Source organism: Dothidotthia symphoricarpi (assembly GCF_010015815.1).
Source record: "Dothidotthia symphoricarpi CBS 119687 unplaced genomic scaffold P153scaffold_2, whole genome shotgun sequence".
Lineage (NCBI taxonomy): Eukaryota > Fungi > Ascomycota > Dothideomycetes > Pleosporales > Dothidotthiaceae > Dothidotthia > Dothidotthia symphoricarpi.
Genome location: NW_022985009.1, coordinates 1475146 through 1489720, shown reverse-complemented (window position 1 = coordinate 1489720; position 14575 = coordinate 1475146). Strand labels below are relative to the sequence as shown.

At 54.1% G+C, this 14575-nt stretch overlaps 6 protein-coding genes across 6 annotated transcripts; 4 read left to right on the top strand and 2 right to left on the bottom strand.

The window, feature by feature from the left end:
- Positions 1-532: 532 nt before the first annotated feature.
- Positions 533-1285, top strand: P153DRAFT_281487 (uncharacterized protein; the record flags this gene model as incomplete). The annotated part of the gene is made up of 1 exon (XM_033663146.1): positions 533-1285. One exon carries the CDS (start codon positions 533-535, stop codon positions 1283-1285), a length of 753 nt encoding a protein of 250 aa, XP_033528577.1.
- A 928-nt stretch (positions 1286-2213) lies between these two features.
- On the bottom strand, positions 2214-3281 carry P153DRAFT_106635 (uncharacterized protein). The gene has a single exon (XM_033661882.1). It carries the CDS (start codon positions 3136-3138, stop codon positions 2512-2514), a length of 627 nt encoding a protein of 208 aa, XP_033528576.1. The 5' UTR covers positions 3139-3281; the 3' UTR covers positions 2214-2511.
- Positions 3282-4520: 1239 nt separating this feature from the next.
- On the bottom strand, positions 4521-6645 carry P153DRAFT_392794 (uncharacterized protein). Its single transcript, XM_033671180.1, has 5 exons — positions 6331-6645; positions 5086-6207; positions 4814-5030; positions 4641-4762; positions 4521-4572 (listed from the first exon to the last, which is right to left on the bottom strand). The coding sequence occupies exons 1-3, from the start codon at positions 6362-6364 to the stop codon at positions 4948-4950; spliced, it is 1239 nt and encodes a 412-aa protein (XP_033528575.1). The 5' UTR covers positions 6365-6645; the 3' UTR covers positions 4521-4572; positions 4641-4762; positions 4814-4947.
- Positions 6646-9128: 2483 nt separating this feature from the next.
- Positions 9129-9443, top strand: P153DRAFT_381368 (uncharacterized protein; the record flags this gene model as incomplete). Its single annotated transcript, XM_033670039.1, has 1 exon — positions 9129-9443. The coding sequence occupies one exon, from the start codon at positions 9129-9131 to the stop codon at positions 9441-9443; it is 315 nt and encodes a 104-aa protein (XP_033528574.1).
- Positions 9444-10185: 742 nt separating this feature from the next.
- P153DRAFT_280429 (uncharacterized protein) lies at positions 10186-12453 on the top strand (the record flags this gene model as incomplete). Its single annotated transcript, XM_033663075.1, has 1 exon — positions 10186-12453. The coding sequence occupies one exon, from the start codon at positions 10186-10188 to the stop codon at positions 12451-12453; it is 2268 nt and encodes a 755-aa protein (XP_033528573.1).
- Positions 12454-13076: 623 nt separating this feature from the next.
- Positions 13077-14567, top strand: P153DRAFT_106530 (FAD/NAD(P)-binding domain-containing protein). Its single transcript, XM_033661881.1, has one exon. The coding sequence runs from the start codon at positions 13209-13211 to the stop codon at positions 14523-14525; it is 1317 nt and encodes a 438-aa protein (XP_033528572.1). The 5' UTR covers positions 13077-13208; the 3' UTR covers positions 14526-14567.
- The last annotated feature ends 8 nt before the right edge of the window (positions 14568-14575 follow it).

The following is a 14575-nucleotide window of genomic DNA, read 5'->3' as shown; positions in this document are numbered from 1 at the left end:
CGCATCCGGATGCTACCCGCGAATCCGAACTTACAACAGCCGGACAGCTCCCGCGAATCAGGACACAGTAACCTCATTTCTCCAGACCTGCAGGGGCCGCAGTCAGATCACACGTTTGCTTCATTGACGTTCGACCAATTACGGGGTTCATTTAAAGCTTGGGCGCCTCGACGTCTTAGCTGCGGCGGCTATTGTAACCAGCCCAGCGGAGCTTCAACTCCCCACTAGCAGGCCCCGCTCTGACACTCAGTGGCATTTGGGGACCTTGTTACGCGCCCGCATATTTTTAGCAGAGGCATCGTCCACGACCCATCGAGCGGCCAACAACAACAGCGCACGCGTCCAGCTAGCGTCGAAGCGCAATAAACATACACACCTCCCCGGCGCCAAAAGTACCTGTCCGCCTGCCTCGCTCTCTCTTCACCCTCTCCACTTCATCTGTGGAAGTCGGTACAGCGCAGCCCACTCTCGTTCGCAGAACTATAGTCAAGAAGCCCGACCTTTCGTTCAGAGCACAGCATCGTCCACCACCATGGTTACCACACATTCGAAGTTGACCGTGTCGACACTCAAGACACCTCTGTCTGCCACCTACCCATCAGAACTCAGGTCGCCAATGGTCCACTCTGCAACGACACCAATCTTTGCCAACATCAAGCGGGAAGACATGGATCTCAAAACGCCCATTACCCCTCCATCCGCGTATCTAGATTTCCTGAAGACTTTCTCGCCCATTCTCATGAGCCCTATGTCTGCTAGCACCAATTCGAAATTTGTCTTCGAAGGAAATCGACCAACATCCGTAACATCATCAACATCCAGTGCTTCCTTCACATCGACGTGCGCTCCAGCTGAGAAAAGTTCGCCGAAAGAATCGCCGGCGACTTCAAGATCAAGCAGCTGTAGCCGATGCGAACACTCGAAAGAAGAGCCACCAATGTCTGCCCCTCCTACCAAGGTCCAAACGGTCACTATCCCACCACCATCACCATTCACACGGCCACAGTCAGCGCGCACACCACGTCTCTACATCCCCCCGTCGCCGTACTCGCCGGCAGTGCAAGTCCAGTCACCAGGCAGCGCAAAAGCTCTCAACTCACCCTTCTCCGCCGCATCGCCAAAGACCTGGGAAGCGGAGCAGAAGACCGGTCGGGCGAGGAGTGTTAGCGTACGCAAAGTTGTCACTCGGACAGTGACATATAGTAGTACACCCGTTGACAAGAAGGCGCCACATTTCCCGCAAATCGACCCCGCACCACGTGGGAAGAGGAGAAAGATCGAGTAATCAGTGTTTTGTCTTGCAATTTGTTTATCCTGGTACCAAACCTCGAGCAAACAGTGGCTACACAACTGCCCGCCTAATACCTTGCTTCTTTCCCTTGGATGCCTATGCGTCTCAGTCACACCGCCTACCTTTACCGCTCTGCCGCTCCAATCTACCACCAACGCCGCGCTGCGCGTTATCCAATCTCACGGCCTCCTTATAAATTACCCGATTTTTTGAACGTAATTCTCGGGTCCAGGCGACTCGATCGCAACAATTATCTTCTTCGCCTATCTCACTGTTCTTTTCGTTTCGTCGCAGCCTTTTGTCGGGCATGCTCCATCACGATTTTTTATGTCTACTTCATTACTAGAGGAACTGCTACTGTTCTCTCACGACCTGGTTTACACCACTACTTGGTGCGGAAAACTTGTTGGGTGTTGGGCGGTTTTATTTCTATGCGGATACCTCTTGGTGCGCCGGCGCTTATGGTGTTCTATGGATTGGCTGGGGTGTGAGAAAGCCCTTTGTATGTCAAGAGACATGTCTGGATTTGAATGTATATCGTCACAGAGGCTGGAATGCAGAAGCATTTGCAGGGCAGTACAAAACGCTCAACAGAACGAGCTTCTTTGCAGGTTGGATTGAATAATCCCTGCCACATCATGTCGAAGGGGGAGCAGACAACTGAGGATACGATAACAAATTCAATTCTTCAATACCAATGTGTGCCCATGACCCTCGCCGCATGCACGCACACAACGCCACTGCAAAATATCGATAAGCTCTGCATCCTGGTCATTCGGCGCTTCCTCCTCACACAAGCACCACAGATTCTCTGCCTCGGCTCGATCCTACCTCTAGGCGCATTGGCTACTCAGAACTGCGCCCTACGCCTACACCCTCCTCGCCGACGTGATTGGTGAGTCGAGATGCGTCCCAATACTGTGTACCCTCCCGCTCTTAGCTCAGCCAATCATGCCGCGGGGCAGGGGTATAGACAGGGGTAAGTGCACTGGGATAACGGTTTGACGGGCGCTTAACCGTGTGTTTGGGTTACGTACTACGCCCTCAAGTCCAGATTGTCGATGCTAGAGTTGCGTTGGAGCGCCTTTGTCTTGTCTTCATCTTGGGGCAAAGGGACGGAAATGAGGTTTTCGAGCTGGTTCCTGCTTGCGATCCAGCATGTGGCGAATTCGTGCTGTATCAGTCTGTGCGCTGGTTCTGACACTGCTTGTGCGCGACCCCTATGAGGGCGGGCGGCCGAGTGAGGTCGCAATTGCTACTTGGCATGGTGACTCGGGCGTCAGTGCGAGGGAGAGGGACTGACTGCGCCTCAAAAGTAGAAATCCGATTTGCAAGGGTTGTTGGGAAGCGCGGTCCTCGGTCCAGCAGCGAACAAAGAAAGGTTGTGAGAAGGCCGACTGTGGTCTAGAAAACTCACCATGTGAGATTGACCAACGATATGACACATAGCATGGAAGAGATATGGCGAGATGCTGCGAAACGATTTCGTTGGAAGATGCGCTGGCTGATGACTGCATGAATGATCCACGTGCAGCTCGGATCTTAATGGTATGGTCCTGTTCAATAGTAGGAGTACTCGCCCAAGCTACGCATAAGTCGGCAAGCTCAAAAGAAACATCACGCTGCAGTGTTTCATTTTTTTGAATGCCGGATTGAGGCTCATTGTCTTGTCTTAGTACAATGCGACCGATGGAGCACATGGCATAACATCTGCAAGACACTGAGTGTTCTTTCACGCAAGCGGCAGTAGCAGTGTTTGATGACAACCGCACGCCTCCAAGCAATTCTGCCTGCAAAAGCGAATCAGTGTAAGCTAGTTCTAGGCCTGCCCACATATTTTGAGACATGGGTATATTTCTTGAGGCTGAACCCTTCGCGACTTCCGTTATGACTCTGACAATCTTTTCATATCTTGGAGTAGTATGAACATCGCCACTGACTATATTATTGTGAACACCAAGCCAAAACGTCCTATGAGTTCACCTCATTCGGTCCTAGTCAATAACTATATCGTCTACAAACACAGTGGCTCCGAAACTGGACTCTTTGGTCTTTTGAACACACGACTCTTGACCAGTGTCATCAATACCAAAGAGTTCGTGTAGTTTCTTCTTCGCAGAACAGGCAGGCTTCAATGTTTCAAGTCTGCCCCTTGTGCATGGTCACCAGGTTACCGAGAAACATCCGCCGTCGCAGAATTCCGGGTCGTTTTGTTGAGTTGTTGAGTAGCACATGCAGCTTTGCGAGCCCCGACTCCACATATCCCCCCCTTTCAGTGAAGATTCACATGATCATCCCACTTATGCGGCTGAGATTCTCCAACAGCAGCAGCACATCTGTAGACACCTCATCCCCAGCAGCTCCCTTCTCCTCGTGCATATATGTAGCATCACTGACGAAGATCCGTTGCACACAAACAACGAACTGAGGATCGGACGAAGCCAGTTTCACCCCCGCCGGCCTATCAAGTAACGTAGTAAATAGCGAGACAATCACACGACGAACCATTGCACTTTCAAGACAGACAGACTATGGTATAACATTTTACGCTGTTCCAGTAGGAGCCAACTAATGTAGACTGTACAATGACTAGATTCTCGCCCATTAACATGAATCTCCACCCAATGTTTTACGTCATTCTGAAACGGTTGTGACAGTTCAGTCGGCAGATCTGATGATGGGGAGTCTCGCACTTGCTCGTGGAACCAGTGTTCTTCCCCGTAGCCATCGTCTATCTAGCATTTAGAAGCGAAAAGTACCAGAATAAGCATGCAAATGTCCAGCAGTTTGCTATCGTGATCACTTATTAGAAAATATCGCTATTCAGTGACATCGCTAGCCGAGAATTCGAGGCTGAGTACTTCAGAAAGAGTGTTGACTGGAGCGTTATTTAGAAAGCAAGTTTTATTCTAGACTAGTCAGGTATTAGAATCGCAAAGTGCAACTCGGCAGTTGTGCTTCAAATTCACAAGATAGCAGTGTGAAGTTAAACAGGTACAGTTTACGTTTGCATCTACGTTTTGTCTACTGCTAAGATTAGACACTATCTTGGTATAACGCGAAGCTTGTGTATACATAATATAAATCGTCGGCATACAGGACTATCTTGCGTAAGGTTCCGCTCTCCTCCGCATGGACAATTGTAAACATAACGACTATAGGCTACAGACGACTCAAACACAAGATAGTAAGGTCTACACAGACCACCAAAGAATCCACTTGCAGCCATACCACCCATAGGAGTTTCTCTTCGGTGTCTGTTGAGGTGGTGGAGTGTCTTAGTATGTGTTCCTTTTGTGCTGATAAGGCATAGTTTCTGGCTGCGTGTGCCACATCTGACACTCGCCAGCTGCATGCGTTCTACTGAGTACTCGTCGCTAAGTGAGACCAAGTACTGGACAATCTCACCAAACCCGTGTACGTTGGCGATGCGTTGAGCAACATCGGCGGGGATGGAGAGTTTCCCAGAACCTGCAATAGTTAGCGGTGTCAACAGGCAAATATAAACATCTTCTGACTTACTTTCTGGCCCTCTCGCTCGTCACATCTTAAGTCAGTCCTAGGATGTGAACCCGATTGGCTATACAAGCCCATATTGCCAAGTCACACGAACATTGCATTCCACCGAGGGATGCACGCTCTGGAGAATTAACGTCTTATAGAGCAGCTAAGACCTGAGCAGGAAATTGCGCCTTGACGTTGTGATTGACAATACGGGCAAGTAAGGGGAAAGTGACAGCTGATTAAATTAGTATCCATATCATGGAATAAGCCGATGAGATAATTTAACTTACATATCCAGCCATTCGGCGTCGCTCTCCATAATTCTGAAGGCGAATGAGGTGTTGCATTCAATAAGGACCTAGCTCGATTCCGGGTATCATTGCTACCGAACAAAACACTAAGAAATGGTCGCAAATAAACACAGCCCGAGAATACGTTGTAAGTGAGCGTGATGTCGTCGTACTTCATATGGACCCAATTCTCAGTTACTTGAAAGGTTGCGTTGTGAATACCAGCCATCATCGCTTGGTTTGCGTTGCCGATGTTGTCAAGCCCGGGGGTAGTTGTTGATGAAGTTGATGATGATGAAGTTGATGATGATGAAGTTGATGATGATGAAGCCGCATTCTTTGCTTTCTTCCTTGGTGGCGGCGGCAGTACCTCGTTGTCGGAGTTGTGTTCGTCTTCATCTTCATGTACCCTTGGCCTCTGTCGTATCGTGCGGGATATCCTCGTGACATCATCCTCTTGCCGCAAGACAGACTGCTCGGCTGCATCCAGTTCCTCAATACTAGGCATCGGGCCGTAGTCTTCGTCCTCTTCTTCATGTGTGATCTGGCGAGAGTTCTTTGCTCGCTGGGTGGTAGCTTGAGTGGAAGCGTTGGCGGATTGGGGCTTCTTTGGGCAATTCGATGCCATGTGCGGAGGGTCGGTAACCTGACGGCAATACCAGCATCCTTTGTTCCCAGTCAGCTGGTCTTTCATGGCGGGCGTCATGCGTGTATGTGGCCCGACATGGCCAAACTTTCTGGGCTGCGTCGTGGAAGCGACGACAGGCACAGCTGGTGTGGTGGAGGAGGGAAAAGTTACACGCGGAGTCGGTGCGGTGATCGGCGTCTTGTTCGTGTTCGTGTTTGGGTTGACAGGCGGTGTTGGCGCGACCGGTCTGGGTTGTGATCGAACTGATAGAGTCTCATCTGCAATCAGGTCTATGGCCACAGAAAACGCCGATTCCTGCTTTGGTGGCGTAAGTTTGAAAGGGGCGTTCTTTGGCCATTCAAATGGGTGGTTGACGTCCTCTGACAATGCGTTCAATTGCTGCAAAATTGCACGTTTGATATCGGCAGGCTTGTCATATGTACCGCCGGTTAGATTCAAATGGGTTTTGATACTGTTGATAGTGCGATTGAGACCTGGGTATGATCGTTAGCAAATCCAACGTCAAGTAGATTGTTGACTCCGTGGGTAAGAGAGAGCAAGTGTGTGCTTGCGAGATGGGAGCGGGTAAGGGATAGGTGAAGGCATAAGACTCTTACATCTCGCTCGTGCGGCCGCACGGTCATCAGCCATCGTTGCTGAGACGGCTTGACTGTTGGGTAGGAACGAGAACGGGAATGCAGTCGTGAACAGGTGGAGAGACGGGCGGGCGGGCAGGTGAGCGAGCCGGCGGAGAGGGCAGAATCGAAGACTACTGATTAGGTGAAGTGATGTAGGTGGAGTGTATGAGCTGACGAAGGTGATGTAGGTGGAGTGTATGAGCTGACGAAGGTGGTGCAAAACTAGACGGCAAATTTCAAGTGACGTAGATGACGTGGGTGAGACAGGTGAGGCAGGTGAGGCAGGTGAGTTGGGAAGCCACGATGGCAAGCATGTCCTGCCGCTCCTGCTCCATTGTCAAAATTGTTCCGGGTAAGCCCTAGTGACGCGCATTCATAATCTGTCCATGCCCATACTTCTCTTCCTTACCGGTGTGACACGCCGCGTCGCTGCGAAATCAGCGAAGGTTCGATAGAGCCTGGCCACTGTGCCGCCCTGCTACCAGTGTGATACGCTGCGTCGCTGCGAAATCAGCGAAGGTTCGATAGAACCTGGCCACTGTGCCGTCTTGCCATTGCTCTTTTGGCCCAAGCAGCCGCGAGTGAGGGCGAGAGTATGGAGCGGTGGATGGAGCGGTGGATGGATTCAGGGTGGTGAGTGTGTTGAGGACGTGATGGCGTGAGAGAAAGCGAGAGAGTCAAGTCATTACGTCCCAGTGCAGAGTCAACTAGAAAACAGTCTCAACGCTGTGATAGTATGGTACAAGTCTACGTATGCCCCCATCTTTGCCTAACAGCCTCTGCCAGAGCTGCCACAAAGATAAGGAGTATTCGGGAAAGAGCGATTGCGTCGTCGTCTGAGATATGAGGAGTAAGCGGCTGGTCTGGGATAAGTGACCGGTAGACGTATCCCAACGACGCGAGTGCAAACGTTGAGCACACCATAAGAAGCGCCGCTAGATTGACTGGTTGGAGCGACTCTTGCCTATTCTTATCACATAGACTCTTGAGTTGGTAGGTGTATCTAGTGATGATAGCCTGGTCTCTGCCTAGCAGCGTCTTGTTAAACATGATAATGTTGAATATAGAGTACTACGACAACACTCTGTGTGTATCTGGTGTAAGCCTAGCTGCACGGAGTCTGTGTCTAATCTCTGGTAAACTTAGTCCTGACGTAGTGTCGCCTGGATAAAATCTTGCAAAATATGCCTTTGTTCCGAAACAATACGGTGGATCTGGCGATAAATATTCTGCAATTATGTGCTCCATCCGATCCAGAGTTATGCCCTCGTAGTTGACAGTAGTGGACCGAATTGTCTCCTCTGTTTGGGCGTCGACTACGGACACTATATACGGGACAGGCAAGGCCCCCTTTAGGGTTCCAAACTCTACGTCAACACTCCAGATTGTCAGGCTGCTGTTCATCATACCATGCAATTGCCGGAGTACTTCCTGCTGGTGAGTTGCCAATGGGAGTTCGAAACGGACGTCTTCTTGGCGTGTGTCTAGGTTAAATACTATAAAACTCGTGATCGTTGTGGGTATACCAGGAAGATACGTGTATCGACTTCCCACCAGGGTTTGGGGTCGCCGTTGATGGCTTCTCTGGAATAGAAGTTGTTGCTCGTGTGTGCAAAACAGACTGCCCAGCTGCAACCAGTTCATGGCTGCCAGGTGTGAGGTAATAGTACTCGTTGTCCTCCTGATCATGTCTGGTCTGGGGATCTTTTGGGCACAATTTAATGCTAACTAAAAGCATCCCAAGCTAGGAAAACTCGAGGTTGGAATGGGTGCTTGGAGAGCGGTACTGATTGATACATAGAAAGTAAACCATTGTGCAGGCACAACAGCCCATCTTCCACCCTTTCCTCCAGCGACTGGACGATAATTCCTAATATGCCGTACATACTATCCTCTCACAAAGACACACCCCTCATGCCTAGAACAGAAATGCCCAGGCACTCCCCGCACGCACTCCCAAGACTCGCCTGCACGAACACTGTAATCCCGTGGACCTAGAGTCTGGATTTAAACACATCGATGAACAACCGCCGTTTCACCGTTCGTCCTGTTCATAGGTACGACAGCCACACCTCAGATACCGAGCCGCTGCTCAACTCAGTACCCGCGTCTCCGGTTTTTCTACAGAAGGGGTGCGAGGCTAAACCTCCCCTCCTGAACACAGATGTGGAGATGGATAATAAGACAACAAACTCTCATTCCGCGCTAATGGGCCTTCCCATCCAGTCCCCACCCCCTCTAAATCCCTCAATGTCTAAACAAGCCATCCAAATCCTCACCCACACAACCCCCCTAGCACTAACTACCGCCGATGTAGAGGAATGCAGTCTATGCGGCAACGGGGCGTGTATACAAAAGGGCGAGCTTGTGCGTGTGAGGTGCTGTGGGTGTGTTGTGCATGTGGACTGCTTAGATGGGGATCAATGTGTGTATTGTCGGATGGAGGGGGGGTTGTGGACGAGGGGGAGGGTTATGTGGTTGAGTTTAAGGGTGTAGATGGAATCCAGCGAGCTGTGTCTTGTGTTTTTCAGACTGGGCTTTGAGACTGGAAGACATGTTTTTTGAGACAATGAGTTATGTGTGGCATTGTGTGAAATTGTTCTATGTTCTATGTTCGAGGCTGCTTTCCCTTGTTTCTATCTTTCACTCACCGGTCATAATGTCATTTCACTTCACTTCACTTCACCTCCCCATACCTATCCGCAAGCACACACTCCGCATAAAACCCACTCCCAACCTACCATCCACATACTAACAACTCCCAAAACACCCGCAAAATGTCCACCCCAAACACCGACTCCACATCCACATCTACATCCGAGTCTACATCCCCCCCAACCTACCAATCCCAGCCTACCTCTCATACCCAAGACGCCATAACCGACCTCGACGCGGCGGGCATCAACGAAGCCGAAGACGAGCGACAGTACCGTGCACACTGGCAGCAGCAGTACGAGGCCAAGGGGATTATGGAGCTGCGTGAGTTGTGCCGGGGGGAGGGGGTGAAGATACGCGGGAGTAAGGCGGAGCTTGTGAGTAGGTTGGTGCGGATTGAGGTTGAGGGGTATCGGGGGAGGGGGTATGGCGGGTGATGGATGGATTGAGGAGAGGGGGAGTGGATGGGAGACGGACGGGAGAGGGATTGAAGAGCGGGAGTGAAGAGAGGGAGTGGAGTGTGGTGGGTTCATTGATTTCCTTCTTTTCATCTTTTTTCTCTCTTTCTTGAAGTGGATATCATCGAAGGGTTTGGAGAAGACGGGACATCGAAAGGGGTGTGATATTGAATTGTGGATTCAGATGATGATACTTCCGGGAGAGGCGGCATGGCGATGGAAATGGATTACTCGACCGCAGAGGCTAGACTTTCCAAAAGTCTATGATTAGTTTGTCAATGCTTAGTGAGCCGCATGGCAAGTTCCGCCCATGTATCCTGCATGGAGGTGAGGGCATTTTTCTCATCGGAGTGGGTCGCAATAAGCGACGGCTATGACATAATTGCGCGATATCAGAGGTTATGAATGCGTGGATGCTCATGTTGTGAAGGTTATGAAGGCAGTAGCTGTGACGTGGTGGGCGGACGGCGGAGAAAGCCGTTCTAATGGGCCGAACCTGGGGGTGAAGGAACCCCATTCTTGGTGGTGATCTTGGCTGCTCGATCCAAGGCGAGTCCTAGGGATCGGAGCCAGACCCGATCGTTTGTGGGTACCGTGGACGCGTCTGTCGATGGCGCAAGTGGCATTGTACATTACCGTCTCCATCGCCAGTGCCAATGCCCGCAAGACGCGCCGCGACTGCCCGCCGCCCCGTATGCGTCGCTAGGAAGCCGTCGCCGCCATGAAGCCCGCCGCCGTGACCGGCGCCCACTCGCGCAGGGTGCCGCCCGAGAAGAGGAAGAGAACCGAGACGTCGTGCGACAAGTGCAAGAGCCGCAAGCAGAAGTGCAGGAGGGAGCCCGACGACGAGGCGTGCCGGTACTGCGTGGCGCACAAGATCGAGTGCCTGACGACGCAGCCGCGCAAGAAGCGCCTGTATGGGAGCGTCGAGGGCTTGGGGAACCGCCTGGCGCTGCTCGAGTCGCTGGTCAAGGGGCTGCTGCCCGAGGCCGACGTGGGGAACGTCGACGAGCTGCGGCAGCTGGGCTACTCGCTGGGCATCCCGCTGCCGGACCACGACGACGGCGAGGCACGGGCGGCCGCCGACAGCGCCGACGACGGCGAGGATGGCATTGCCCTGCTGCCGGACCAGCAGGGCCAGGTGCAGTACATCGGGCCCGCGAGCTCCTTCGCCTTCCACCTGAAGATGCGCGACCTGCTGGGCCACGCCATGCCGCGCGCCTTCTCGCTGTTTGGCAAGAACGCGGCGGCCGAGCAGGAGGGCGGCGACGAGCCCGAGCCCAAGCCCTCGCAGCAGCAGTCGCAGGCCCACACACTCGACCGGCGGGCCTCCATGTCGACATCAACCGCCACGGCCAGCAGCGACGTGCCCAGCCTCGACTCGCTCATCGGCGTCTACTTCGAGCACATCAACCCCGACTGCCACATCCTGCACGAGCCGTCGTTCCGCGAGGCCTACGAGGCCTGGCTGGCCCGCCCCGAGAGCGCCGACCCCGTCTGGCTATGCAGCTTCCTCTGCGTGCTGCTGCTGGCCCGGCGCGTGGCCCGTCTGCCCTTCCCGCAGGACCAGGAGCGGCTGTGGTGGGCGCGGGTCCAGACGCTTCTGCCCGTCGTCATCTTCACGTCCAACATCATGGCCGTGCAGGCGCTGATGCTGGCCGCCGTCCACCTGCACAACACGAACCACCGCGACGCGTGCTGGAACCTGACGGGCACCGCCGTGCGCATCGCCTTCGCCATCGGCCTGCACCAGGACAAGGTCAGCTCCGTGCACACGCCGCTGGCGAGGGAGCTGTGCCGCCGCCTGTGGTGGTCCCTCTACGCCTACGAGGTCATGCAGGTCTCGTCGTACGACCGCCCGGCCTCGCTCGACCACTCTGCCGCCAACACGGCCTGCCCCAACGAGCGCCTCATCGGCACTGCCGCCTACACGCCGCCCGACTACGCCAAGTGGTACAACCGCCTGATGGTGCACTTGAGCTCCGCCTGTCGTGCCCCCAAGACGGTGAAACCTCACGCCGCCGACGACTCGTACGTCGGCCCGCTGTCGCCTGCTGCCGCTGTGCTGCGCGATCTCGATCGCTGGCGGAGCCTGCTCCCCCACCATCTGCGTATGGACGCCCTCGATGCTGCGCCGCCTGCCTTCCACCGGCCTCTGCTTTTACTCCACTCACTTCACCACTACTCCATTTACGTAATCTGCCGCGCGGCTATGCTCGCCCGTGCTACAACACTCGCCAAAGAAGGTCAGGACTCGCCCAATACGGCGCTCACGGCTATGTCCGATACATGTGCCGACTCCGGCAGGATCCTGGCCCGCATCATGCTCCGGCTCGACGCCATTGGCAAGTTCGACGCAATCACCCACTGGGACTGCTGGTATTCTCTGGCCGCCGCCTCGATTCTCGTCCTTGATCTGGTCTGCCTGGACAGATTGCCTGGTGCAGACTCGTCTCATCCCCGCCTGCTGCTGTCCCAGCTCGCCCACCTGGCAACACGCCACAGGAGGAACCGATACATGCCGCCCACCCTGGCCAGGTTTGCCTCCATCATCCCCGAATTGCAGTCCATGGTCAGCGCAATGAACACGTCTTCGTCGCCCCCACTCGCGCCCTCGTCATCAGCCACGCCCGCCACAGATGCCAGGTCCGAGCCGCACGACGCCAATCCAGAGCCTATGCGCCCACCGCCACCGCTGCAGACTCACCAAGATGTGCCATACCCGTTCCCCCAATCTTCGACAAACAGCAACGCCTATAACTTCCCCGGCAACATCCCTGTCCGCTACTACCCCGATCAGGGCTTTACTGGCGAGCCCGCACTGTACCCCAATACGCGCTTCGACAGGAGCTCGCAGATGAATTTCATGGATTTTACCGTCAACAACATCCAAGACTGGAATTGGGGCGATTTTGGAAGCTTTTTAGGCAACGATGGTGCGCAGAGTATGCCCAACATACACAATCCGGCGCCACCTGGTCCGAGTTGAGACAAGCAAGTTTCCCTTTGCGTTGGAATGCAAGGATCTGGGATCGGTGACCCTACGACAGGTCACCCCATGTTCCCTGCAAAACACCCTTCTGGATGTTACTCCCGTGTTCGCGCCGCTCCAGAGCCACGCCGCCCAGACAGTTTTTGACAGTTCCGCTTATTGTTGAGCGTCCCATATTAACCTCCGCCGGCCCTGGCTCCGGGGAAAATCTGCCCTTCTGATTGGTAGGATCTGGACTTCTCTCATACATCCCCTTCTGCCATTTCTTTGCAATCCCTTTGCCATCCCTTTGCCTTGTGTTGAGCACGGCGGGTCATGGATGTTGCAGGACGATGGCGTATCAAAGTCTGAGCGTATACCTGCTGCAGCCCCTGCGGACCATTGTCCTCTAAGCGATGCGGTCGGCTACATGTATCCGGCCAGCCACGCCTCCTGATTGGACCCTGCCTCCGTATCCACAACAACGTTACAGCAACTAAACTCTCCATCGGTCGGTGATGGAAGCGAGGGAGCCCTTCCTCAGCAAAATCATCGGCTGCCCAACTGCCGCTCCGATGCAGTGTGGATTTGAACGCGCAATGAATGTCATTTAGCTCCGAGCGGTGACGATGGTGGGCTGTACTTAGTCCTGCCTCCTGCGTCTAGTCGCGTAGCGTTGTAATACTTGCGTTGCTCATAATTTATCTTCGCGATCTTGACGGATCTTGGTTGAATAATAATAAGAAGAAGAAGAAGAAGAAGAAAAAGTTATCATGGCAAACCAGGATTTCAACATTGCTATTGCCGGGGCAGGAATCGGCGGCCTCGCCTTGGCCATTGGCCTCACCCATCTCAACGTTCCTTTCACTCTTTATGAGTCTGCACCCGCTTTCTCTGCAGTCGGAGCGGGCGTCGGGCTGGGACCAAATGCGCTACGCGCCATGGACTTGATCGACAAGCGGTTCTACGGCATGTACATGAGCATTGCAACCGGCAACCTGAACCCAGAGAAGAAGCACACCATGATGGAGGCCATGCGCCTAGAACAAGGACTAGGAAAAGGAGAGTCATGGTGGGGAAACGGAGGCTGGGGCGCCGAGTACTTCGAAAGGACGAGCGCGCACAGAAAAGATCTCCTAGACATCATGACGAGCCTCATCCCCAGCGACGCCGTCCGCTTCAACAAGACCGTAAAAACCATCACCCAGGCCAACGGCCGCGTAACCCTCACCTTCGCCGACGGCCAAATCGCCCCCCACACCGCCGTCATCTGCTGCGACGGCGTAAAAGGCCCCTCCCGCCGCATCGTTCTAGGCGACAAATACCCCCACCTCGTCGCCCCCGTCTACACAAACCGCTACGTCTACCGCGCCATAGTCCCCATGCCCGACGCGCGCGCCCTGCTCGGCGACCTCGCCACAGACGCCAAAATGTACATGGCCCCCGGCGCAAACTTGTCCACATACCCCATCAGCGCCGGCCGCGCTACTAACGTCGTCGCCTTCAGGAAACACAACGCGCCCTGGCCACACAGGGAATTCACTCACACCGTCTCCCGTGAGGAAATGCTAGATGACTTCCGCCATCTCAATCCAGACCCAAGACTCATGCGCCTGCTCGACTGGGCGCAACCTACCCGCTGGGCGCTGTTTCACCACCCCGTCACCCCCACGTACTATAACGGCCTGATCTGCATGATGGGCGACGTGGCGCACGCGGGGGGTCCGCATCAGGGCGCGGGCGCGGGCATGTGTCTTGAAGACGCGCTGGTGCTGTCGCGCGTGCTGGGCCGTCTTTATCACCGCACAAACACGCATCCGTCGCCGAAAGCTGTCGAGGCAGCGTTTCAAGCGTACGATGAGGTGCGGAGGCCCCGTGCGCAGAAACAGGTACTGACTAGTCATGAGTGTGGGGATGTGTATTGTCTTGCGGATCCGGTGGTGGGGGCGGATATGCAGCGTGTGGTGGCGCATTTGAAGGGGAGGTTTGGGTGGATCTGGGAGCATGATCTGGGGGGTGATGTGAGGGAGGTGGAGAGGCGGTTTGATGAGTTGGCTGGTGAGAGGGAGGGGGGGAGTTCGCGGCTGTGAATGAGACTAGAGTAGATTGCATTATACCATATCAAATCAAATTAACTACA

Excerpts from the sequence above, each read along its gene's own strand:
- P153DRAFT_106635 (XM_033661882.1), bottom strand. The coding sequence starts at position 3,138 with ATGTCTCAAAATATGTGGGCAGGCCTAGAACTAGCTTACACTGATTCG.
- P153DRAFT_392794 (XM_033671180.1), bottom strand. The coding sequence starts at position 6,364 with ATGGCTGATGACCGTGCGGCCGCACGAGCGAGAT. Across the intron at positions 6,208-6,330 it reads TGCGGCCGCACGAGCGAGAT|GTCTCAATCGCACTATCAAC; the intron begins GTAAGAGTCTTA and ends GATCATACCCAG. Across the intron at positions 5,031-5,085 it reads GACGCCGAATGGCTGGATAT|CTGTCACTTTCCCCTTACTT; the intron begins GTAAGTTAAATT and ends TAATTTAATCAG.
- P153DRAFT_106530 (XM_033661881.1), top strand. The coding sequence starts at position 13,209 with ATGGCAAACCAGGATTTCAACATTGCTATTGCCGGGGCAGGAATCGGC.